General features: G+C 36.8%; 1 protein-coding gene across 2 annotated transcripts in view; it reads left to right on the forward strand.

Moving 5' to 3' along the window:
- Window positions 1-24,885, forward strand: part of MEIKIN (meiotic kinetochore factor) — a 133,093-nt gene that overhangs the window by 23,184 nt on the left and 85,024 nt on the right. For both annotated transcript variants that reach the window (XM_008014346.3, XM_038008250.2), the window contains exons 6-8: window positions 2,300-2,419; window positions 8,113-8,152; window positions 13,121-13,185. In XM_008014346.3, the coding sequence (XP_008012537.3) occupies window positions 2,300-2,419; window positions 8,113-8,152; window positions 13,121-13,185 (225 nt within the window). The remainder of the gene's footprint in view (window positions 1-2,299; window positions 2,420-8,112; window positions 8,153-13,120; window positions 13,186-24,885) is intronic.

Below are 24,885 nucleotides of genomic sequence, written 5' to 3' on the forward strand. Positions count from 1 at the left end.
TTGATAGATGAATGGATAAAGAAAATGTGATGTATAAATGCAATGGAATATTATTCAGCCTTAAGAAAGAAATCCTGCAATTTGTGACAGCACGGATGAACCTTGAGGACGTTATGTTAAATGAAATAAGCCAGTCACAGAAGGTCGAATACTTGATATTTCCACTTATATGTTATCTAAAATAGCCAAACTCATAGAAGCAGAGAGTAGGATGATGCTTGACAGGATCTTGCAGGAAGGGAAAATTGGGAGTTGCTATCAATCCGTATTAAGTTTCACTTACACATGTAGGAGTGAGCTCTAGAGAGCTGCTATAGAATGCTGTGCCTTTAGTTAACAACACTGGATTGTACACTTAAAAGTTTGAGTGTAGATCTCATGTTAAGTGTTCTAACTATAAAAGGAATTTTAAAAATTAAAATGTTTAAACTTTTAAAATTTAAAAATCTTGAAACAAGGAAATTAAGTAGGAGGAAAAAGAATCAAGGAGAAATAGGAACAAGGAGAGGAAAATATTTTTTAAAATCTTCCTTGAGATAAGAAAATGTATATTTTATCCATTAAATAAGAATAGGATGCTATAAAAAAGAGGCTGTTCTAAGAACAATGAAATGCAATAGCAGAATGGAAAACTCAGTAAAGGGATTAAAATATTAAGTTGAGATTTACCAGAAAAAAAAATCGTAAGAAAAAAAGGAGGGAAAAAGAGGAGAAAATAAAGAAAAAAAGATTAAAATTTAGAGAAGAAAATATAAGAACAGTATATGAAATCCAACGTCAAACAATAGGAGATCCAGGAAAAGATAATGGAAAAAAGGGAAGAAAATTATCAATAAATATTCAAGAACATTTTTTGAACTATAAATTATGAGTTTCTGGGTTAAAAGGACCATAGTGTGCCTAGTACAGTAGATGAAAAACACCAAGGCACAGCATTATGAAATTCTAAAACACCAGGGAGTGGAATAAATGGAATGGATTTATGCAATTTGGTAGTGTTTGAGATTAAATAGATTAAAACATGTATAGAGACCAGGAGTGGTGGCACACACCTGTAATCACAGCACTTTGGGAGGCTGAGGCAGGCGAATCACTTGAGGTCAGGAGTTCGAGAGAAGCCTGGCCAACATGGCGAAACTCTGTCTCTACAAAAATACAAAAATTAGCCGAGCATGGTGGTGGGTGCCTGTAATCCCAGCTACTCAGGTGTCTGAGGCAGGAGAATCACTTGAACCTAGGAGGCGGAAGTTGCAATGAGCCGAGATCACACCACTGCACTCTAGCCTGGGCGACAGAGCAAGACTCTGTCTCAAAAGAGTGTGTGTGTGTGTGTGTGTGTGTGTGTATGTATAAAACTAAACAGATGAGGAAAGGGACTTGTATTGACTCCAGGAAAAACAAAAGGTGGTTTTGATATACCACCAGAGTAAACAGCATTTTTATAACATTTTATCATCATATGTCTATATGAATATTGATCTAACTTAATATATGATATAGCACTATAGATACAATGGAGGGGTAGGAAAGGTGGGGATGGGCGAATATACAGGGAATAGTCTTATTCTTCCATAGTGGGAAATCACTAGAAAGCTTAAAACTGATACTAAGTAATAGCAGTTTATGTACAGTTTGTCCCTTGGTATCCATGGAGGTTGGTTCCAAAACCTCCCTTGGATACCAAAATCTGTGGATGCTGAAGTCCCTGATATAAAATGGCATGGTATTTGCATGTAACCTATGCACATCCTTCTATATACTTTAAATAATCTTTAGATTACTTATAATACTTAATACAATGTAAATGCTATGTAAATAGTTGTTATACTGTATTGTTTGGAGAATAATGACAAGAAAAAAAAGACTGTGTATGTTGAGTATGGATGCAATTTTTTCCTGAATATTTTCAGTCCATGGTTGGTTGAATCCACAGATGTGGAACTTATAGATACAAAGGGCTGACTGTATGTTATTTAGTGATGTGATTTTTAATGGTACATAGGTATAACATATATAAAATATAACAGGCAGCTCACACGTGTGCTACCTGTCTCTTAGATCAATAATCCTTATGGTGGAAAAGTCTAGAAAGGAAGGCAGGGTAAAAGAACCAGAATAGACCATAGATTATTTAGTATATTGATCTGTCAAAGCTTATTTTTTTTCTGTCTCATCCAAAACCTTCAATTATAATACCATCATTTGGTATGGGCTGGGGACCTAAGGTGGGGGAGGAAGGAACCCATCATTTGTAGGCTGTTGTTTAAAGTCTTACGCTATTTCTTCTCTGCTGTTTTAGACTGGGAGTGTCCCAACTTGGAAGAACACATGCAGTGGAAGAATTCTACTCTTCTGGATACCAGTAAAGCAGTAGCGATAGAGAAGGCACCACAGTTTTCAAATGTCTCTGCAATTTTAAGTGAGTTGCATACACGGGGGAACATTTCTTATCTATGTTGGAAAAGCAAAGGATTTTTTCTCTTGAATTATTTCTAAGCTAAGTTTATCAGTTGGATTATCTTTGGCTACAGATAATATCTAATAATAGCGGAAGTATGTTTAGTTTACTTTTTAAATTTATTTATTTTGAGACAGAGTCTTACTGTTTTGCCCAGGCTGGAGTGCAGTGGCACAATTTAGGCTCACTGCAACCTCTGTCTCCCAGGTTCAAGCAATTCTCCTGCCTCAGCCTCCCTAGTAGTTAGGGTTACAGGTGTGTGCCACCACACCCAGTTAATTTTTGTATTTTTGTAGAGATGGGGTGTCACCATGTTGGCCAGGCTAGTCTTGAACTCCTGACCTCAGGTGATCTGCCTGCCTTGGCTTCCCAAAGTGCTAGGATTACAGGTGTGAGCCACTGCTCCCGGGCACAAGAAGTAATTTAAACAATTTTTTGTAGAGATGGAGTCTCGCTATGTTGCCCAGGCTGGTCTCAAACTCCTGGCCTCAAGCAATTCTTCTACCTTGGCCTTCCAAAGTGCTGAGATAATAGGCATGAGCCATTGCACTCAGCCTTTTATAACTTTTTATTTTGAACTATTTTTAGACTTTTCGTTTAGTCTTTCTTTTTTCTGTTTCATGATCCATCCTGGATCCCATGTCACATTTAATTGTTACTTCTCCCTAGTCTCCTGCAGTTTGTAATAGTTCCTCAGTCTTTCAAATTACTGATGAGTTATTTTGTAGAATGTCCCTTGGTTGGGATTTGTCTTGATGTTTCCTCATGATAGGAATGAAGTTATGGCTGGGTGCAGTGGCTGACACCTGTAATCCCAGCACTTTGGGAGGCTGAGGTGGGAGGACTGCTTGAGGCCAGGAGTTCGAGACCAGCCTGGGCAACATAGTGAGACCTCTATCTCTACAAAAAATAAAAGAGCCAGATGTGGTGGTGCACGCCTGTAGTCCCAGCTACTCAGGAGGCTGAGGTGGGAGAATGAGAGGATCGCTTGAGCACAGGAGGTCAAGGCTATAGTGAACCATGTTTGTACCACTGAACTTCTGCCTGGGTGACAGAATATGGATCTTCTGAAAAAAAAAAACAACAAAGGAATGAAGTTATGCAATTTTTGGTAAGAGTACCACAGAAATTATGTTGTGCCTTTGCAGTGTATCATATCATATCAAAGGGTTCATGTTGTCCTCTCATTTTTATTTGAAGAATATTATGTCTTATTACTGGTGATGTTAAATTTCATCATTTGGTTAAGGTGGTATCTGCTGAATTTCTCCAATTAAAAATTGCTGTTTTCTCTTTGTAATTTTTGAATATCTACAAAAAGATAGTTTGAGACTGTAAACTCTCTTTCTTCTGAAACTGTATTTCACTAATTTTAGCAGCCATCAGAGGAGCCAGTTGACTTCAACCTTTATTACTGTGGTGTTTGTCCAATGGTGATTTTTTATTCTATTCTTTACTGCTACTTTTATTAATTGGAATTCTACTGTAAAAGAAGAACTTTCTCTTTTCTGCCATTTGTTTATTTATTTGATTACTAATTCAGTGTAGACTCATGGATATTTATTCTATGGTTTGAAATCCAATACTTTCATCATACATTCATTCATTTATTTATTTATTTGTATATTTATTTATTTATTTCTAGTATATATAGAGTAGTTTCAGAAGTGTTAACCCAGGCCCCTGTAAGAAACACATTTAAGTAAATAAATTACAGCATTTGCATACAGTTCTTTTTGTCTTTAGCATTACAGCATCCAGTCAAATTACTAATTTTCCAAAGTTATGTAAGTTCATTTTCTCCCCACCTCCCTTAACATATGAGAGGTTATTCACTTGTAATATGTATAGCTATACTCATTTGTTATTGATTCACTTTTGCATTCACCTGTCCTGTTTGGTTTTGTGTATGTATTTAGGAATATGAAATATTACTATGGTTTTAGAGTCATAGCTATATAAAAAGATAGTCTCAGAAAATTATCACTTTCTCCTTCTTCCAGCTACCATTCTTCTCTTCTTTCTACCCCTTTCTCACTTACCCACTGTGAGTAACTGGTCTTTTTAGTTTTGGCTTATCCTTCCTGTGTTTCTTTTGTACAAATGAGGAGATCTCAATGTATTTCTTTATATCCTCTTCTTTGTTACATGAAGGGTACCACGCTATATAGCTACTCTTCTTTCACTTTGATTTTTCCACCTAACAGTATGTACTAGAAATCACTCCACATCAGTTTACATAGAGATCTTCCTCTTATTTTTTTACAGCTGCATAGTACTCCACTCTGTTGATGTACTTTTGTTTATTCAAAAATACCTATATATTGGGTATTTAGGTTTTTCCCCAATATTTTGCCATTATAAACAATACACAATGAATAAACTTATGATATATATTTTCATGTTATTGGCAGTGTGTCTTCAAGGTAGATTTCCAGAGGTAGGATAGCTGGGTCAGAAGGTTATCATTTTATTGGATATTGCCAAATTTTCCTCCAGAAGGATTGTAACAGTTTGCATTCCAAACAGCAGTGTGTTAAAGTGCTGGTCTCCCCATATCCTTACCAACAGAATGTGCTGTCATTTTTTTTTTTAATTTTGCTACTCTCAAAGGTGACAAATAGTATCTCTGTGCTATTTTAACTTGCATTTCCATAATTATATGTGAGTTTATACATTTTTCATATGCTTAAGGGCCATTCTTATTTGAAGAATATTGGCCTTTTGTCTGTGGTATGTATTACGAATATTTTGTCCCAGTTTGTTGGTTGTCTTTTTGTTCATGGTATTTTTTGTCATGCAAAATTTTTAAAATTTATATTGGGTTTATGTTTCTCCCATACCAGCCCAGAGCTATGTAGCAACTCACTAATATCATCAAGATCATAGGGTCTTATGTCAACATACAACCAAGTGTGTTGGTTTGTTACCCCATAGTTGCAAGGTGGTTGCTAAACTCTAGGTGTCACAGCCATGTTCCTGGTAGAAAGAATGAGAGAAGGCTGAGCGCCACATGTATCCTTTTATTGAAAGAAGAAAAGCTTTCCTAGAAATTCCCAGCTGACTTCTACTTTGGTCTATTGGCCAGAACTGGGTCATGCATTTATCTACCACCAGGGAGGCTGAGAAACCAAGTATTTTGCTTTCCTATCCTCTATTGTGGTAGAAGGCAAGGAAAATGAAGAAGGGGAGTAGGAATGGATATTGGCAGCCCATCTATTAGAGCCTGCCAGTAAGAAAGGGTCATATTAGTCAAAGAACATTGAGTTGGGGTCCTTTATTGGAAGGTTGATAGCTGTCTAGATGGCAATATTTCTAGTGTTTGAAGGCCTTGTCTTTTGTTTTATGTTTAGTTTGGCAACTCCTTTGCTGAAATAAAGTTCTCGAAGAAGCAGCCTGTCTCTTTAGCAAATGTTTTGGTTAGGATTCTTGTCCATTGCAAATGTCAAAAAACTAACAGTATTAGGTTAAAAAGGGAATTTGTTACCACATGTACCTGAAAAATTCAGCAATAAATCAGGTACATAGGCAGTTTGATCCAGGGTTTCAAATGATATTGGTAGGATCCAATTCCTCTCTATCCCCTGGCCCAGGATCCCTCTATGTCAGTTATGCTCTCAGACAAGTCCCTTCTTGGAGCAACTTTTGCTGGTTCTGGGCTTACATACTCACAATACATTGAAAAAAGTGCTTCTCTTTCCCAACAATTTGAACTGAAGTCCTGGACCTTACACATGGGCTTCATTAGTTTATGTGCCTTTCCCTGAACCAGTCACTTTGTCCAGGGAGATACAGGGCTCTCACAGCATTGAGTTATAGGCTATGCCTGGACCATCAGGGAAAAAAAACGAGGCAACTCTTACCAGCAAAAACAGAATAGATGCTAGATGATAAAGGTCCACTGTATATGTTTTGAGAACCTCCCTTTGAGGAAATGCTTAAAGGCATCATTCACTTTGTCTCCTTTTTAATTTGTGAGATTTAAAAATCCTAATCTAACATAAGCAAAGTACCAAAGCCACTGAAGGTTTTAATTTCTTTAAATAACTATACCCATGGTTCTTTATATTTCTATTAACATCTTAATGTACCTGAGGCAGTCAAATGTTGGCTGGCAGAAATTCTCTTGACTAATCAATCTACTAGTATGCATTTCTATATATTTGGTATTGGACTAGTATTTGACTATTAGTTTTCTATTTTTTTTATTTTTTTGAGACAGAGTATCACTCTGTTGCCCAGGCTGGAGTGCAGTGGCGCAGTCTCGGCTCACTGCAGCCTCCACTTCCTGGGTTCAAGCAATTCTGGTGCCTCAGCCTCCCAAATAGCTGGGATTACAGGCGTGTGCCACCACGGCCAGCTAATTTTTGTATTTTTGGTAGAGACGGGGTTTCACCTTGTTGCCCAGGCTGGTCTTGAACGCCTGACCTCAGGTGATCCACCTGCCTTGGCTCCCCAAAGTGTTAGGATTACAGGCGTGAGCCACTGTACCCAGCCTAGTTTTGTAATCCGACCAGTTATTTTTTTCTTATATGTAAAATGGGGATAATAAATTGATATATTTACCTGACAGGATTGTTGTAAGAATCAAGTAAGATAATACACGTATAAAGACTTCCATCACTGGCCATCAGAGAAATGCAAATCAAAACCACAATGAGATACCATCTCACACCAGTTAGAATGGCAATCATTAAAAAGTCAGGAAACAACAGGTGCTGGAGAGGATGTGGAGAAATAGGAACACTTTTACACTGTTGGTGGGATTGTAAACTAGTTCAACCATTCTGGAAAACAGTATGGCGATTCCTCAAGGATCTAGAACTAGGAGTACCATATGACCCAGCCATCCCATTACTGGGTATATACCCAAAGGATTATAAATCATGCTGCTATAAAGACACATGCACACGTATGTTTATTGCGGCACTATTCACAATAGCAAAGACTTGGAATCAACCCAAATGTCCATCAGTGACAGACTGGATTAAGAAAATGTGGCACATATACACCATGGAATACTATGCAGCCATAAAAAAGGATGAGTTTGTGTCCTTTGTAGGGACATGGATGCAGCTGGAAACCATCATTCTTAGCAAACTATCACAAGAACAGAAAACCAAACACCGCATGTTCTCACTCATAGGTGGGAACTGAACAATGAGATCACTTGGACTCGGGAAGGGGAACATCACACACCGGGGCCTATCATGGGGAGGGGGGCGGGGGGAGGGATTGCATTGGGAGTTATACCTGATGTAAATGATGAATTGATGGGTGCTGACGAGTTGATGGGTGCAGCACAGCAAGATGGCACAAGTATACATATGTAACAAACCTGCACGTTATGCACATGTACCCTAGAACTTAAAGTATAATAATAATAATAATTTTAAAAAGACTTCAAAAATTATAAAGAACTATTCAAATACAAGGGAGAGACTCCTGTATCTCATAACATTTTACAACATTTTTTTACTTTGATATTTTGAAAATATTTTTACCTAATTTAAGTGGCAGACAAAAAAAACAATATTTAAAAAGTTATAAAAATAAACTGCACTTGGGGAAAAATATTCATTTTTACCTAATTTTAGCCTCTGGTTTGTCTTCAAATTATATTTCTAATAGATTGCTTTTATTTTCTTTCCTAGGTACCTCTTCAGAAGACTATCAGAAATGCCACAGAGAAACGTAAGAATTAAAATTTTAAAATTATTGAGCTTCTGAAACCCTGTATTATAATAGTTATATAGCAAATATGATTGTTAGTCCACAAACTCAGGTATTCATTTATTATTTGCTGAGGACTCGCTATATGTCAGGACTGTTGTAATTGCTAGAGATATAGTAGTGAACAAAATTGATTAAAAACAAAATCTCTGCCCTCAGCAATGATAGCAAAAAGGAAAAGTTTGAGAAAAATTCAAGAGGGATAGTCAATAGTTTTTAATGACAGATTGGAAGAAGTCGAAATCCAAGTTGGCCCTCAGCCCTCTGACTTAGGAAATTGGATGAAAACTTATTCACTAGGTGAGGGAACACAAATGAAAAAGCAGGAGTGGGTTGGGGTAACACTGAGGTACCGACAGCACTTTGAAGTGGAGGTGTCCAACAATGAGTTGGATGGCCCAGCCCAGAGAGCAAGGGAAAAGTCCTGGGCTGAAGACATAGTTGTCTCCTTGGGAAATATATGTAGCGTGAGAAGAGAGTAGCGTTAGTATGATAGCCTCTTTATAAATATTCCTGTATCTAAATAGTGAGAATTTTCTGAAGAAAATAAAATCTGTTACTGTTGTTTTTGGGTGAATTGTCCTTCAGTAAATGATAGTGAAAATTGTAAATATAAATGACTAAGGTCACCAGAGATGATGATGGAGTCACTTAAAAAAATTCCTTCCGCAATTTATAATATAATACATTCTTAAGGAGGATAGAATGGTATTTGGATAATAATGATACCAGATTTGAGCACCTATTGTCTACTAGACATCTGGTATTCTCTTTATTTAAGTAGCACATTCACAAAGTAAAACCCCTACAACTTTGACATAGTAGCTAATGGAGAAAGGGGGTTTTATTTATATTGCTATAACTTCTTTGCAGATCCACTTTAATGACTGTTGTCTATGTATTGAAATGGAGCAAATGTAATAAAACACTTGATTATGTGTATCTGAGACTATTTCCTGTCTCACCTAAATACTGACCTCTCTTTGAAAAATAAAACCTACCACTTATATGTGCAAAGAAAATATAGCTTCATTTATTTTTAAAAATAACTCATCTAAACTTCTCTTAAACCCTCATCACCATTCTCCCCTATTTAGCTGGGAAATAATGAGTTAAACTTACTTATTGTCATCCATTTACTTCCGGTTAGAAGTCCTTTTTGGGTGAATGCTGAACCTTAGATTTTCTCCCCATTCCATAGTCCTAAGAATGGCATATTGGTAAGCGATCATACCCCTTTATCTGCCTGGGCAGTCTCAGTATATGCCTGTTTTTCTGACATAATTCTTAACAGAGTACCCTTGTACTCTCAGAAATGTTCCAGTTTGGACAAATAGTCACCCTAAATGTAAGTGTGTAGGAATAGTGGCAGACCTTACGTAGCCTTGTAGCAGTGCTGGGGAAAAGGTAAGGTTAGGATCTAAGGGCATCTGGAATCCCATAACTGTCTGTATTTTTACTGATTCTTGCTGCAAGACTTCTAGACTGGTTCTATACCAGGTCTGGACTCCACTGAAAAAATCATTGACTCATAAACTTAAGGCCTTATTTAGGACCTGAGGTCCTCCATTGCTGATTTTACCTCACCTTGGTTTTTGTTGCTCTCCCAAACCCTTTGAGTCTCATTGAAGTCCTGTATCCAGACTTTGACTAGGTGGCTTTCTACAACCTTTGTAGTAGAGTCACCTCACCACAGCACTCCTATGCCAGGTGTTTTGGCTGTAAATTTGGCCACTTTCTTCATTGCTCTTGGTGTACGGAACCTTGAGAACTTGTTCTCAATGCCCAGGCATTAAGAGAATCTCAGGAGAGCTAACTGATGCCCCCTCTCTGCCTAAACATCCCCAGCTCTTCTTGTTATGTTGTTTCCACCCTGTATGGACATCTCCTAGAGTTCTAAACAGGGAGTTAGTACATACCCCCTCTCCTTTTGGCTTTCTCTTCATCTCTTCTAATGTCATCCTCCCATTTATTACCCCTGTCTCCATATTTGGGCCTTGAGGAGAAAAGTCAGCTCCCATTGTCTGCTTGTTTCCTAAGTCTTTGCCCCACTTCTCTTTGGAATAATGCTGTAGACTGGAAGGTGTGGAGGAGAGATCTATCTTTGTTAACTTCCTTAGCTTTTTCTGTATCATATGGTTGTCTTAGTCTGTTTTCTGTTGCTTATTACAAAATACCTGAAACTGGGTAATTTATAAAGAAAAAGAATTTCTTTCCTTTCATTTCCTTCCCCTTCCCCTTCCACTTCCCCCACCACCTTCCTTTTTCTTTTTCTTTTCTTTTTCTTCTCTTTCTCTTTCTTTTTCTCTCTCTCCCCCTCCCTCCCTCCCTCTCTCTCTCCTTCCTTCCATCTGTCTGTCCATCTTCTTCCTCCCTTCTTTCTTTCCTTTCTTTCTTCTTTCTTTTTTTTTTAGAAACAGAGTCTTACTCTGTTGCCCAGGCTGGAGTGCAGTGGCACCATCATAGCTCACTGTAACCTTAAACTCCTGGGTTCAAGTGATCTTCCAGCCTCAGTCAGCCTCCTGAGTAAATAGGACTACAAGCATGTGCCACCATGCCTGGCTAGGAATTTATTTCTTACAGTTATGGAGGCTAAGAATTCTAAGGTCAAGGGGCTGCAGTTAGTGAGGGCCTTCTTGCTGGTGGGGATTCTCTGCAGAGTCCCGAAGTGGCACAGGGCATCACATAGCAAAGGGACTGAACGACTGAACGTAGTAGCTCAGGTGTCTCTTTTTCCTCTTGTAAAGCCAATCATACCATTCCCATGATAACATATTAATCCATTACTTCATTAATCCATGAATGGCTTAATCCATTTTTGAAGGCAGAGCACTCATGATCCAGTCACCTCTTAAAGTCCCTGTCTCTCAATACTGCCACATTGGGGATTAAATTTCAACACGAATTTTGGAGGAGACAAACATTCAAACTATAGCAATGGCTAATAGTAGAATTCTGTAGTTGTGTTTTAACTTACATATGTTAATAGGAACTTGAGGAATGTAGCAAAATGTTAAATGTGGTTTTCATGTTGTCTTAGAGTTTGGACAATTGCCTTACTGATGAAAACAAATCATTGACAAGTACCCCCATTCCTTATTCTGTGTAGAATTATCTATGTGGAGTTTGTAAAAGGTGAGGTCAAAACCCAATTCTACCAGCATTAGCTTATTACTCATCTTCAAACTAACAAAAGGCTAAGAAAAAGATGAAAAGTTCAAGAATACATATTTCTTTGATAAGAGCTATTATTGGTGTCATATGGAGCGAGGAGACTTCTCCCTCACCTCAATACAAGAAAGGAAGCTCCAAGAGGACCATTTGGAAGGTTCAACATATGTCCCTGGGAGTTAGTTTCTGACTCATACCTGAAAAGTCTAAAGGCAAGAGGGTCTATTAGGTGCTTTGGAATGGCAGAATAAAGAGAAAGCTAGATATTCTTCCAGAGTTTGACATGACAAAGATTTGTGCATAATGCCAATAGGCCAAATATGGATTCCATAGAATGGGGCTAATTATGGATCATCTTGAAAGCGATTATGCCCAATATGACTTCCTGCAAAGGATGAAGTAACCTCACTCAAAAGCAGTTGGAGGTTCTGTCATCAAAGGCAAAAGCTGAGGAGGTGATAAAAAGCAGCAAGTGAGAGAGCTCCAGTGGTAGGTAGAGTTCCAGTGACAGGTAAACCTCCAAAGAACCCTTCAGAATACTTCAGGTTTGAAAGAGTCCACATTTGATTACCTGTCATATCCTAGAGATACCAATGGCCCATAACTGTTCAGTCAAGATTGAAAAAGACCTTTCCTGTACATTTCTAAAACTCCTTTCCTATAACTCACTTCCAGGGGAAACCAAAGTGTAGTTTCCAGATAGGCAAGGGAAAAGAACAAGAAACAAGAGACAAAACCAATAGTGGTTGCTCTTCCCACAGCATATTCTGAGTCTAAATCATGCCCAAGCTGAGAAAAGGAAAAAATTTAAATTGCATAAGAGTTTGTATTTGTAATATTACACCGAACTTTGTGTTACCTAAAAATAGCTACTTATTACAAGAGAATGCCAGAAAGGCATTAGTAAAAAGAAATCTACCTGGAAGTTCATTCAGGGCAAGAAACTACTATTTTGACAGGATACATTTAAAGGGAAATATGAAAGAATAAAATTATTTCTGTTTACTGAGTTCAACTATTCAATTAATCAGTATTGAAATTTAGAAAATCCCCTTCTCACATTTGGTTTTCAACTGCATTTTCTTGCTGGGGACTCAGAAATCCCATTTTTGTGGTCAAAGGCTGAGCTTTGATCCTTTGGCATTTATTCCTTTCGTGATAGCTAGTCCTTTCCTACACATTTAGATAGAATTGGGGGTGGTCTAGTTTGTAGAAGTACAAAAAAAACCCAGGATATTAATTTCAAAAACATCTTTTACTGCAGTCTAGCCTGGGTAACAGAGCAAGACCCTCTTTCAATAATAATAATAATACCATCATCATCATCATCATCATCATCATCATCATCAATCTGTCATGTGTCTTAAAATTCTTTCCATAAGAATCTTAGGAAACAGGATTGCTATCCCTTTTGCATAAATGAGGTAACCAAGACTCAAGGCAGGCTAAGTAGCTTTCCAAAGGCCACTCAAGTGTGAGTAGTGGAACTGGGGTTTAAAGCAAGTTCTGTCTTATTCTAAACACTATGCCCTGTCCTCTACACATATTGCTTCACACTCATATATGTATAAATATGTTGCCTTTTTTATTAACCTATTTGTTCATATAAATACTGTAACATTTTTCTCAGCAACTGTATATTTTCCCACAGGATAATTAATCACAAATAAATATCTTTATTTTAAATATTATTTGAGGATTTTTGAAAGTTACTGAAAGATTTAGAAAATACCACTAACTAGTTTGTTCTTGTTATAGAGTGATGACAGTAGCAAATCAAAATGTGTCTCCAAAAGCAAAGTGTGCTTCAAATTCAGAATCAGGTAATAAATATGAAACTAATTATTTTCTGTAGTAATTGTAATACTTCTGTTAAAATACATGGTTCTGTATTTATTTTTGCTACCTGCAACATGCATTATTAACAAAGTTAGTAGCCCAGTGAACCGAGTACTTTTTAGCTTGGTTGTATTTAAGAAATGAAGATATGTGGGATCAGAAAGTGGGTCTTAACTATCCCCACAGCATCAATCATTTATTCATTTAATAAACATTTAATGAATATGAACTCCATACTAGACATTGTTATGTATACTAGTGGAAGTGATGCACTTTTCCTTCCCTTGTAGATTTCAGTTGTAGGAGAGAACAATAAGTAAACATATATTGTAGTTATGCATAATGATTGAAAAATAAAGGGATCAGCAAAGTGTCTTGCATTATTAACCCTTATATAGTTTACAATTAGGATAAATTTAGCAAGACATTTACATCCTAATTAACCTCTGCTGTATCTCAGATTTTTCTGTGTTTCCTGCATCAAGTTTTATAGCATCCATTTGAGAGTAAACTTGAAGAATTTCTGATTTTGCTGTTGATGGTTGTAAATGTTTGTATGAATATATATTTGCATAATCTTCATTTTAAGAAGTTATCTTAATGAGCATTTACTAAATGCCACACATTAAGTTAGGAACTGTATGTATAAAACAATTAATATACTTTCTGTCCTAAGCAAAATTAGTCTAGTGATGAAAACTCATCTTGTAAAAGCACAAAATCCTTGGAAGGAGCAATACCTTCTACCCCAGAGGGTTAGCATTGGAAGAAGGGTTTGTTTCACATATCAAAGAATAAGGGAATGTGTGAATAACAGATGAGCACTAATTAAAAAGAAAGTGGTAAGTGTACCAAAAACAACCATGATTTTACCTAGCTTTTGCCCAATAAAATGTGTTGCTTTAGGTGTGGAAAATATTTACAAAGCTTGATGGTAGGGCAGAATAGGGATTCTTGAATTCTGTATGTTTTTGTATCTTTACTTTTATATGGTAACTTAAAATTTAAAATTAAATAAGCCACTTCTGACTCTAGACATTTTTTTACACATTTCTTTTCAAAATTTTTTTATTAACATTTGTGGATACGTAGATGGTATATATGTTTATGGCTTACATGAGATATTTTAATACAGGTATGCGATGCATAATAATCGTATCAGGGTAAGTAGGGTATGCATGCCTCAAGCATTTATCCTTTGAGTTACAAATAATACAGTTATACTCTTAGTTATTTTTAAATGTATAATTAAATTATTTTTGACTACAGTCACCCTGTTGTGCTAGCAAATACTAGGTCTTATTCATTCTTTCTAACTAATTTTTTTTGTACCCGTTAACCATCCCCACCTTCCCTACAAACCACTCACCCTCCCCAACTATCCTTCCCAGCCTCTGGTAACCATCCTTCTATTCTCTGTCTCCATGAGTTCAATTGTTTTGATTTTAGATCCCACAAATATGTGAGAACAAGCGATGTTTGTCCTTCTGTGCCTGGTTTATTTCACTTATCATAATGACCTTCAGTTTCAGTCATGTTATTGTAAATGACAAGGTCTCATTCTTTTTTATGGCTGAATAGTACTCCATTGTGTTTATGTACCACATTTTCTTTATCCATTCATCTGTTGATGGACACTTAGGTTGCTTCCAAATCTTGGCTGTTGTGAATAGTGCTGAAACAAATGTGGGAGTGCAGATACCTCTTTGATATACTGATTTCCTTTCGTTTGCATATATACTCAGCAGTAGGATCGCTGGATCATATGATACCTCTATTTTTATGTTTTCGAGGAACCTCCCAACAGTTATCCATAGTGATTATATTAATTTACATTCCCACTAACAGTATACAAGGGTTCCCTTTTCTCTGCATCCTCACCAGCATCTGTTATTGCCTGACTTTTGGATGAAAGCCATTTTAACTGGGGTAAGATGATATGATATTGTAGTTTTGATTTGCATTTCTCTGATGATCAATGATGTTGAGCACCTTTTCATATACCTGTTTGCCACTTGTATGTCTTCTTTTGAGAAATATCTGTTTAGGTCTTTTGCTCATTTTTAGTTGGATTATTAGATTTTTGTTTTTCCTATAGAGTTGTGTGAGCTCCTTATATATCCTGGTTATTAATCCCTAATTAGGTGAAGTAGTTTGCAAGTATTTTCCCCCATTCTATGGGTTGTCTCTTCACTTTATTGATTGTTTCCTTTGCTGTGCAGAAGCATTTTAATTTGATGTAATCTCATTTGTCATTTTGCTTTGGTTGCCTGTTTTTGGGGGGTATTACTCAAGATATCATTGCCCAGCCCAATGTCCTAGAGACTTTCCCCAACGTTTTTTTTTTGTAGTAGTTTCATAGTTTGAGGTCTAAAGTTTTTAATCCATTTTAATTTGATTTTTCATATGGCAACAGACAAGGGTCTAGTTTCATTCTTTTCCATGTAGCTATCCAGTTTTCCAAGCACCTTATTAAAGAAACTGGCCCTTCCCCAAAGAATGTCCTTGGCACCTTTGTAAAAAAATGAGTTCAGTGTAGATGTACAGATTTATCTATGGGTTCCCTTTTCTGATTCCTTGGTCTATATGTCTGTTTTTTATGTCAGTACCATGCTGTTTGGGTTACTGTAGTGCCATAGTATAATTTAAGTCAAGTAATGTGATTTCTCAGTTTTGTTATTTTTGCTCAGGATAGCTTTGACTATTCTGGGTCTTTTGTGTTCCATATAAATTTTAGTACTTTGTTTTATTTGTGGGAAGAATTTCATTGGTATTTTGATAGGGATTGCATTAAACCTACAGATTGCTTTGGGTTGTGTGGCCATATTAACAATATTGATTCAGTCCATGAACATGGAATATCTTTCCAATTTTTTGCTGTCTTCTTCAATTTCTTGTGTCAGTGTTTCATAGTTTTCATTGTAGAGATCTTTCAGATTTTTGGTTAAGCCCTAGATATTTTAGTTTATTTGTTGCTCTTGTAAATGGTATTACTTTCTTGATTTCTTTTTCGGATTGTTCACAGTTGGCATATGAAAATGCCACTGATTTTTGTATGTTGATTTTGTATCAGTAACTTCCCTAATTTATTTATCAGTTCTACTAGTTTTTTGATGGAATCTTTAGTTTTTCTTTTAATTATAAGATCATGTCATCTGCAAACAAAGATAATTTGACTTCTTCCTTTACAATTTGGATGCCCTTTATTTCTTTCTCTTGTCTGACTGCTCTAGCTAAGACTTCCGATACTATGTTGAATAATAATGGTGAAAGTGAGCATCGTGTCTTGTTCCAGATTTACAAAGAAAGGCTTTCAGTTTTTCCCCATTTCGTATGATACTAGCTGTAGGTCTGTCATATATTGGCTTTTATTATATTGAGGTATGTTCCTTCTGTACCTAGTGTTTTGAGAATTTTTATCATGAAGGGATGTTGAATTTTATCACATGATTTTATAGCATAATTTAAATGATCATATGATTTTTTCCTTTATTCTGTTGATATGATGTATCATATTGATTGATTTGCATATGTTGAATCATCCTTGCATCCTTGGGGTAAATCCCACTTGGTCTTGAAGAATGATCTGTTTAATAAGTTGTTGAATTCAGTTTGATATTATTTTGTTGAGGATTTTTACATCAATATTCATCAGAGACATTGGCCTATAGTTTTCTTTTTTTGATATATCTTTGTCTGGTTTTCGTATCAGGGTAATACTGATTGCATTGAATGAGTTTGGCAGTACTCCCTCATCCTCTATTTTTTGGAACAGTTTGAGTAGGATTGGTATTAGGTCTTCTTTAAATATTTGGTAGAGTTCAACAGTGAAGCCACTAGGTCCTGGACTTTTCTTTACCAGGAGACTTTTTATTATAGCTTCAATCTTGTTACTTTTATTGTCCTGTTCAGGTTTTGGATTTATTTTATTTATTTATTTATTTTGAGACGGAGTCTTACTCTGTTGCCCAGGCTGGAGTGCAATGGCTCAATCTCAGCTCACTGCAACCTCTGACTCCCGGGTTCAAGTGAGTCTCTTGCCTCAGCCTCCTGAGAAGCTGAGATTACAAGCGCACGCCACCACACCCGGCTAATTTTTGTAGTTTTAGTAGAGATGGGGTTTCACCATGTTGGTCAGGCTGGTCTCGAACTCCTGACTTCGTGATCCGCCCACCTCATCCTCCCAAAGTGCTGGGATTATGGGCGTGAGCCACCCGCCCAGCCCAAGGTTTTGGATTGCTTCATGGTTCAGTCACACTAAATTGCGTATGTCTACTGGATGTAGTTGCTCATAGTAGATACTAATGATACTTCGAATGTCTGCGGTATCAGTTGTAATGTCTCCCTTTTAATCTCTGACTTTGTTTAATTGGGTTTTCTCTCTTGTTTCTTAGTCTGGCTACAGGTTTGTCAGTTTTTTTAACCAGAAACTAATTTTTTGTTTCATTTCTTTTTTGTATTGTTTTCAAATTCATTTGTTTCTGCTCTGATCTTTTTTATTTCTTCTACTAATTTTGGGTTTGTTTGCTCTTTTTTAGTTCTTTAAGATGCATTGTTAGCTTGTTTATTTGATGTTTTTATTATTTTTGATATAAGCATTTATAACTGTAAATTTCCCTGTTAGTACTGCTTTCACTGTATGCTGTAGGTTTTGGTACGTTGTATTTCCATTATGATTTGTTTCAAGAATATTTTCAGTTTCCATCTTAATTCTTCATTGACTCACCAGTCATTCAGGAGCATATTGTTTAATTTTCATGTGTTTATTAGTTTCTAAAATTCCTCATTTTTTTAATCTTTTATTTTAGATTCAGGTGTACACATGTCTCATTTGTTACATAGATAAATTGTGTGTCGCGGTGGTTTGGTGAGCAGATTATTTCATCATCTATGTAATAAGCATAGTACCTGATAGGTATTTTTTCAATAGTCACCCTCCTCTCACCCTCAAGTAGGCCCCAGTGTCTGTTGTTCCTTCTTTCTGTCCATATATACCCAGTGTTTAGGTCCCACTTATAAGTGAGACTGTGCAGTGTTTGGTTTTCTGTTCCTGTATTAGTTTGCTTAGGATAATGGCCTCCAGATGTATCTGTGTTGCTGCTGAGGATATATTCTTTTGTATGGCTGCATAGCATTCCATGGTGTATATGTACCACATTTTTTTCTCCAGTCTACCATTGATGAACATTTAGGTTGATTCCATGTCGTTGCTATTGTGAATAGTGCTATGATAAATATATGCTCGTATGTGTCTTTATGGTAGAATAAGTTATTTTCCTTTGGGTAAATACCCAATAATGGAATTTCTGGGTCAAATGGTAGTTCTGTTTTTAGCTGTTTGAGGAATTACCCACACTGCTTTCCACAATGTTTGAAATAATTTACACTCCCATTAACAGTATATAAGCATTCTGTTTTCTCTGCAACTTTGTATCTGTTGTATTTTTTTTTTTTACTTTTTAATAATAGTCATTCTGATTTTTGCACATTGATTTTGTATCCTGAGACTTTGTTGAAGTTGCTTATCAGCTTAAGGAGATTTTGGGCTGAGACTATGGGGTTTTCCAAATATACAATCATATCATCTGCAAACAGGGACAATTTGACTTCTTTTCCTAACTGAATACCCTTTATTTCTTTCTCTTGCCTGATTGCCCTAGCCAGAACTTCCAACACTATGTTGAATAGGAGTGGTGAGAGAGGGCATCCCTGTCTTGTGCCAGTTTTCAAAGGGAATGCTTCCAGGTTTTGCCCATTCAGTATGATATTGGCTGTGGGTTTGTCATAAATACCTCTTACTATTTTAAGATATGTTCCACCAATACCAAATTTATTGAGAGTTTTTAGCATGAAGGGCTGTTGAATTTTGTCAAAGGCCTTTTCTGTATCTATTGAGATAATCATGTGGTTTTTGTCTTTGGTTCTGTTTATATGCTGGATTATGTTTATTGATTTGCATATGTTGAACCAGCCTTGCATCCCAGGGATGAAGCCCACTTGATCATGGTGGATAAGCTTTTTGATGTGCTGCTGGATTCGGTTTGCCAGTATTTTATTGAGGATTTTTGCATCGATGTTCATCAGGGATATTGGTCTAAAATTCTCTTTTTTTGTTGTGTCTCTGCCAGGCTTTGGTATCAGGATGATGTTGGCCTCATAAAATGAGTTAGGGAAGATTCCCTCTTTTTCTGTTGATTGGAATAGTTTCAGAAGGAATGGTACCAGCTCCTCCTTGTACCTCTGGTAGAATTCGGCTGTGAATCTGTCTGGTCCTGGACTTTTTTTTGGTTGGTAGGCTATTAATTATTGCCTTAATATCAGAGCCTGCTATTGGTCTATTCAGGGATTCAATTTCTTCCTGGTTTAGTCTTGGGACCAGTAACAGACAAACAGAGAGCCAAATCATGAATGAACTCCCATTCACAATAGCTTCAAAGAGAATAAAATACCTAGGAATCCAACTTACAAGGGATGTAAAGGACCTCTTCGAGGAGAACTACAAACCACTGCTCAGTGAAATAAAAGAGGACACAAACAAATGGAAGAACATACCATGCTCATGGATAGGAAGAATCAATATTGTGAAAATGGCCATACTGTCCAAGGTGATTTATAGATTCAATGCCATCCCCATTAAGCTACCAATGACTTTCTTCACAGAATTGGAAAAAACTGCTTTAAAGTTCATATGGAATCAAAAAAGAGCCCACATTGCCAAGACATTCCTAAGCCAAAAGAACAAAGCTGGAGGCATCATGCTACCTGGCTTCAAACTATACTACAAAGCTACATTAACCAAAACAGCATGGTTTTGTTTCGTACCAAAACAGAGATATAGACCAATGAACAGAACAGAGCCCTCAGAAATAATACCACACATCTGCAGCCATCTGATCTTTGACAAACATGACAAAAACAAGAAATGGGGAAAAGATTCCCTATTTAATAAATGGTGCTGGGAAAATTGGCTAGCCATAAGTAAAAAGCTGAAACTGGATCCTTTCCTTACTCCTTATACAAAAATTAATTCAAGATGGATTAGAGACTTAAATGTTAGACCTAAAACCATAGAAACCCTAGAAGAAAACCTAGGCAATACCATTCAGGACATAGGCATGGGCAAGGACTTCATGTCTAAAACACCATAAGCAACAGCAACAAAAGCCACAATTGACAAATGGGATCTAATTAAACTAAAGAGCTTCTGCACAGCAAAAGAAACTACCACCAGAGTGAACAGGCAACCTACAGAATGGGAAAAAATTTTTGCAATCTACTCATCTGACAAAGGGCTAATATCCAGAACCTACAAAGAACTCAAACAAATTTACAAGAAAAAACAAACAACCCCATCAAAAAATGGGCAAAGGATATGAACAGATACTTCTCAAAAGAAGACATTCATACAGCCAACAGACACATGAAAAAAATGCTCATCATCACTGGCCATCAGAGAAATGCAAATCAAAACCACAATGAGATACCATCTCACACCAGTTAGAATGGCGATCATTAAAAAGTCAGGAAACATGTGTCCTTATAGCAGCATAATTTATAATCCTTTGGGTATATACCCAGTAATGGGATGGCTGGGTCATATGGTACATCTAGTTCTAGATCCTTGAGGAATCGCCATACTGTTTTCCATAATGGTTGAACTAGTTTACAATCCCACCAACAGTGTAAAAGTGTTCCTATTTCTCCACATCCTCTCCAGCACCTGTTGTTTCCTGACTTTTGGACACATGCACACCTGACTTTTGGACACATGCACACCTAAGGACACATGCACACGTATGTTTATTGCAGCACTATTCACAATAGCAAAGACTTGGAATCAACCCAAATGTCCATCAGTGACAGATTGGATTAAGAAAATGTGGCACATATACACCATGGAATACTATGCAGCCATAAAAAAGGATGAGTTTGTGTCCTTTGTAGGGACATGGATGCAGCTGGAAACCATCATTCTTAGCAAACTATCACAAGAACAGAAAACCAAACACCGCATGTTCTCACTCGTAGGTGGGAACTGAACAATGAGATCACTTGGACTCGGGAAGGGGAACATCACACACCGGGGCCTATCATGGGGAGGGGGGAGGGGGGAGGGATTGCATTGGGAGTTATACCTGATGTAAATGACGAGTTGATGGGTGCAGCACAGCAAGATGGCACAAGTATACATATGTAGCAAACCTGCACGTTGAGCACATGTACCCTACAACTTGAAGTTTAATAATAATAAATAAATTTAAAAAAAAAAAAATCATAGGAAAAACTAAAAAAAAAAAAAAAAAAAAAAAAAGTCAGGAAACAACAGGTGCTGGAGAGGATGTGGAGAAATAGAAACACTTTTACACTGTTGATGGGACTGTAAACTAGTTCAACCATTATGGAAAACAGTGTGGCGACTCCTCAAGGATCTAGAACTAGAAATACCATTTGACCCAGCCATCCCATTACTGGGTATATACCCAAAGGATTATAAATCATGCTGCTCTAAAGACACACGCACATGTATGTTTATTGCGGCACTATTCACAATAGCAAAGACTTGGAATCAACCCAAATGTCCATCAGTGACAGACTGGATTAAGAAAATGTGGCACATATACACCATGGAATACTATGCAGCCATAAAAAGGATGAGCTCGTGTCCTTTGTAGGGACATGGATGCAGCTGGAAACCATCATTCTCAGCAAACTATCGCAAGAATAGAAAACCAAACACCGCATATTCTCACTCATAGGTGAGAGTTGAACAATGAGATCACTTGGACACAGGAAGGGGAACATCACACATGGGGGCCTATTGTGGGGAGGGGGGAGGGATAGCATTAGGAGATATACCTAATGTAAATGACGAGTTAATGGATGCAGCACACCAACATGGCACATGTATACATATGTAACAAACTTGCATGTTGTGCACATGTACCCTAGAAATTAAAGTATAATAAAAGTAATAATAGTCATTCTGACTTGTATGAGATGGTATCATTGTGGTTTTGATTTGCATTTCTCTAATGATAGTGATGTTGAGCATTTTTGCATGTTTATCTGTTGTGTGTATGTCTTCTTTTGAAGAGTGTCTGTTCATGTCCTTTGCCCACTTTTTAATGGACTGATTTTTGCTTATAAATTTCTTTAAATTCCTTACAGATTCTGATATTAGACCTTTGTCAGATGCATAGTTAGCAAATATTTTCTCCCATTCTATAGATTGTTTATTCTGTTGATAGTTTCTTTTGCTGCGCAGAAGCTCTTTAGGTTAATTAGGTCCCATTTGTCATTTTTGCTCTTGTTGCAATTTCTTTTGGCATCATTGTTATGAAGTCATTGCTATGTTCTTTGTCCAGAGTGGTATTTCCTAGGCTATTTTCCAGGGTTTTGATAGTTTTGACTCTTAGATATAAGTCTTTAATCCGCCATGAGTTAATTTTTGTTTAAGGTGTAAGGAAGGGGTCTCCAGTTTCAGTCTTCTGCATATGGCTGGCCAGTTATCCCAGCACCATTTATTGAATAGGGGGTCCTTTCCCCATTGCTTGTTTTGGTAGATTTGTCAAAGATCTGGTTATGTCTTGTCTCTCTGTTTTGTTTCTCTATTGGTCTGTGTGTTTATCCATTTCTTCTAGGTTTTCTAGCTTGTGTGCATAGAGGTGTTTATGATAGTCTCTGAGGGTTTTTTGTATTTCTGTGGGGTCAGTGGTAATGTCTCTTTTGTTATTTCTAATCGTGTTTATTCGGCTCTTCTCTTTGTTTTCTTTATTAATCTAGCTAGTGGTCTATCAGATTAATTCTTTTAGAGAAGTAGCCCCTGATTCATTGATCTTTTGTATGGTTTTCTTCATCTTAGTTTCCTTTAGTCTGATTTTGGTTATTTATTGTCTTCTGTTAGCTTTGGGTTTTTCTCTTGTTTTTCGAGTTCCCCTAGTTGTGATATTGGTTATTAATTTGAGATATTTCTGACTTTTTGATGTGAGCATTTAGTGCTATAAACTTCCCTCTTACATTGCTTTGGCTGTGTCCCAGAGAGTCTGGTATGTTGTATCTTTTTCCTCATTAGTTTCAAAAAAGTTATTGATTTGTGCCTTAATTTCATTATTTACCCAGAAGTCATTCAGGAGCAGGTTTTTAAAATTTCCATTTAAATGTATGTTTTTGTTTTCACTTTTTAAAAAATTATACTTTAAGTTCTGGGATACATGTACAGAACATGCAGGTTTGTTACATAGGTATACACATGGTGGTTTGCTGCACATATCAACCCTTCATCTACATTAGGTATTTCTCCTAATGCTATTCCTCCCCTAGCCCCCCACCCCCGACAGGCCCCAGTATGTGATGTTCCCCTCCCTGTATCCATGTGTTCTCATTGTTCACCTCCCACTTATAAGTGAGAAAATGTGCTGTTTGGTTTTCTGTTCCTGTGTTAGTTTGCTGAGAATAATGGTTTCCAGCTTCATCTATGTCCCTGCAAAGGACATGAACTCATCCTTTTTTATGGCTGCATAGTATTCCATAGTGTATATGTGCCACATTTTCTTAATCCAGTCTATCATTGATGGGCATTTGGGTTGGTTCCAAGCCTTGCTATTGTGAACAGTGCTGCAATAAACATACATGTGCATGTGTCTTTATAGTAGAATGATTTATAATCCTTTGGGTATATACCCAGTAATGGGATTGCCGGGTGAAATGGCAGTTCTGATTCTCGATCCTTGAGGAATTGCCACACTGTCTTTAATGCTTTTACACTATTGGTGGGAGTATAAATTAGTTAAATAGTTGTATTTTTTTGAGCAATTTTCTTAGCAGTTATTTCTATTTTTATTGCCCTGTGGTGTGAGAGAGTGGTTGGTATGATTTCATTTTTTTTGAAATTTGCTGAAGATTCTTTTGTACCTGACTTTGTGATCAGTATTTGCCATGTGCATATAAGGAGAATGTATATTCTGTTTTTCTGGGGTGGAGAGTTCTGTAGATGTCTATTAGGTCCATTTGGTCAAGTGTTGTATTAAGGTTCTGAATATCTTTGTTAGTTTTCTGCCTTGACAATCTGTCTGATACTGTCAGTGGGTATTTAAATGTCCCATTATTATTCTGTGGTTTTCTAAATTTCTTCATAGGTCTCTAAGAACTTGATTTATGAATCTGAGTGCTCCTGAGTTAGGTGCATATATATTTAGGAAAGAAAGGTCTTCTTGTTTAATTGAGCCCCCTAATGCCCTTCTTTCATTATGTAATACACTTCTTTGTCTTTTTTTATCTTGTTTAAAGTCTGTTTTGTCTAAAATTAGAATAGCAGCATCTGTTTTTTTTTCATTTTTTGTTTGTTTGTTTTTTAATTGGCTTGGTAGATTTTTCTTCATCCCTTTACTTTGAGTGTGTGTGTGTCATTGTATGTGAAATGGATCTCTTGAAGACAGCATACTGTTGGGTTTCATTTCTTTATCTAACTTACCACTCTCTGCCTTTTAATTGGGAGTATTTAGCTCGTTTACATTCAAGGTTAGTATTGATATGTGTGGATTTGGTCCTTTCATCATGTTGTTAGCTGCTTATTATGCATACTTGTTTGTGTGGTTGCTTTATAGTGTCACTTGTCTATGTATTTAAGTGTGTTTTTTGTAGTGGCTGGTAATGGTCTGAATATAGGCCCCCATTGTCTTCTGGCT

The sequence above is a fragment of the Chlorocebus sabaeus genome, chromosome 23, assembly GCF_047675955.1.
Source record: "Chlorocebus sabaeus isolate Y175 chromosome 23, mChlSab1.0.hap1, whole genome shotgun sequence".
Lineage (NCBI taxonomy): Eukaryota > Metazoa > Chordata > Mammalia > Primates > Cercopithecidae > Chlorocebus > Chlorocebus sabaeus.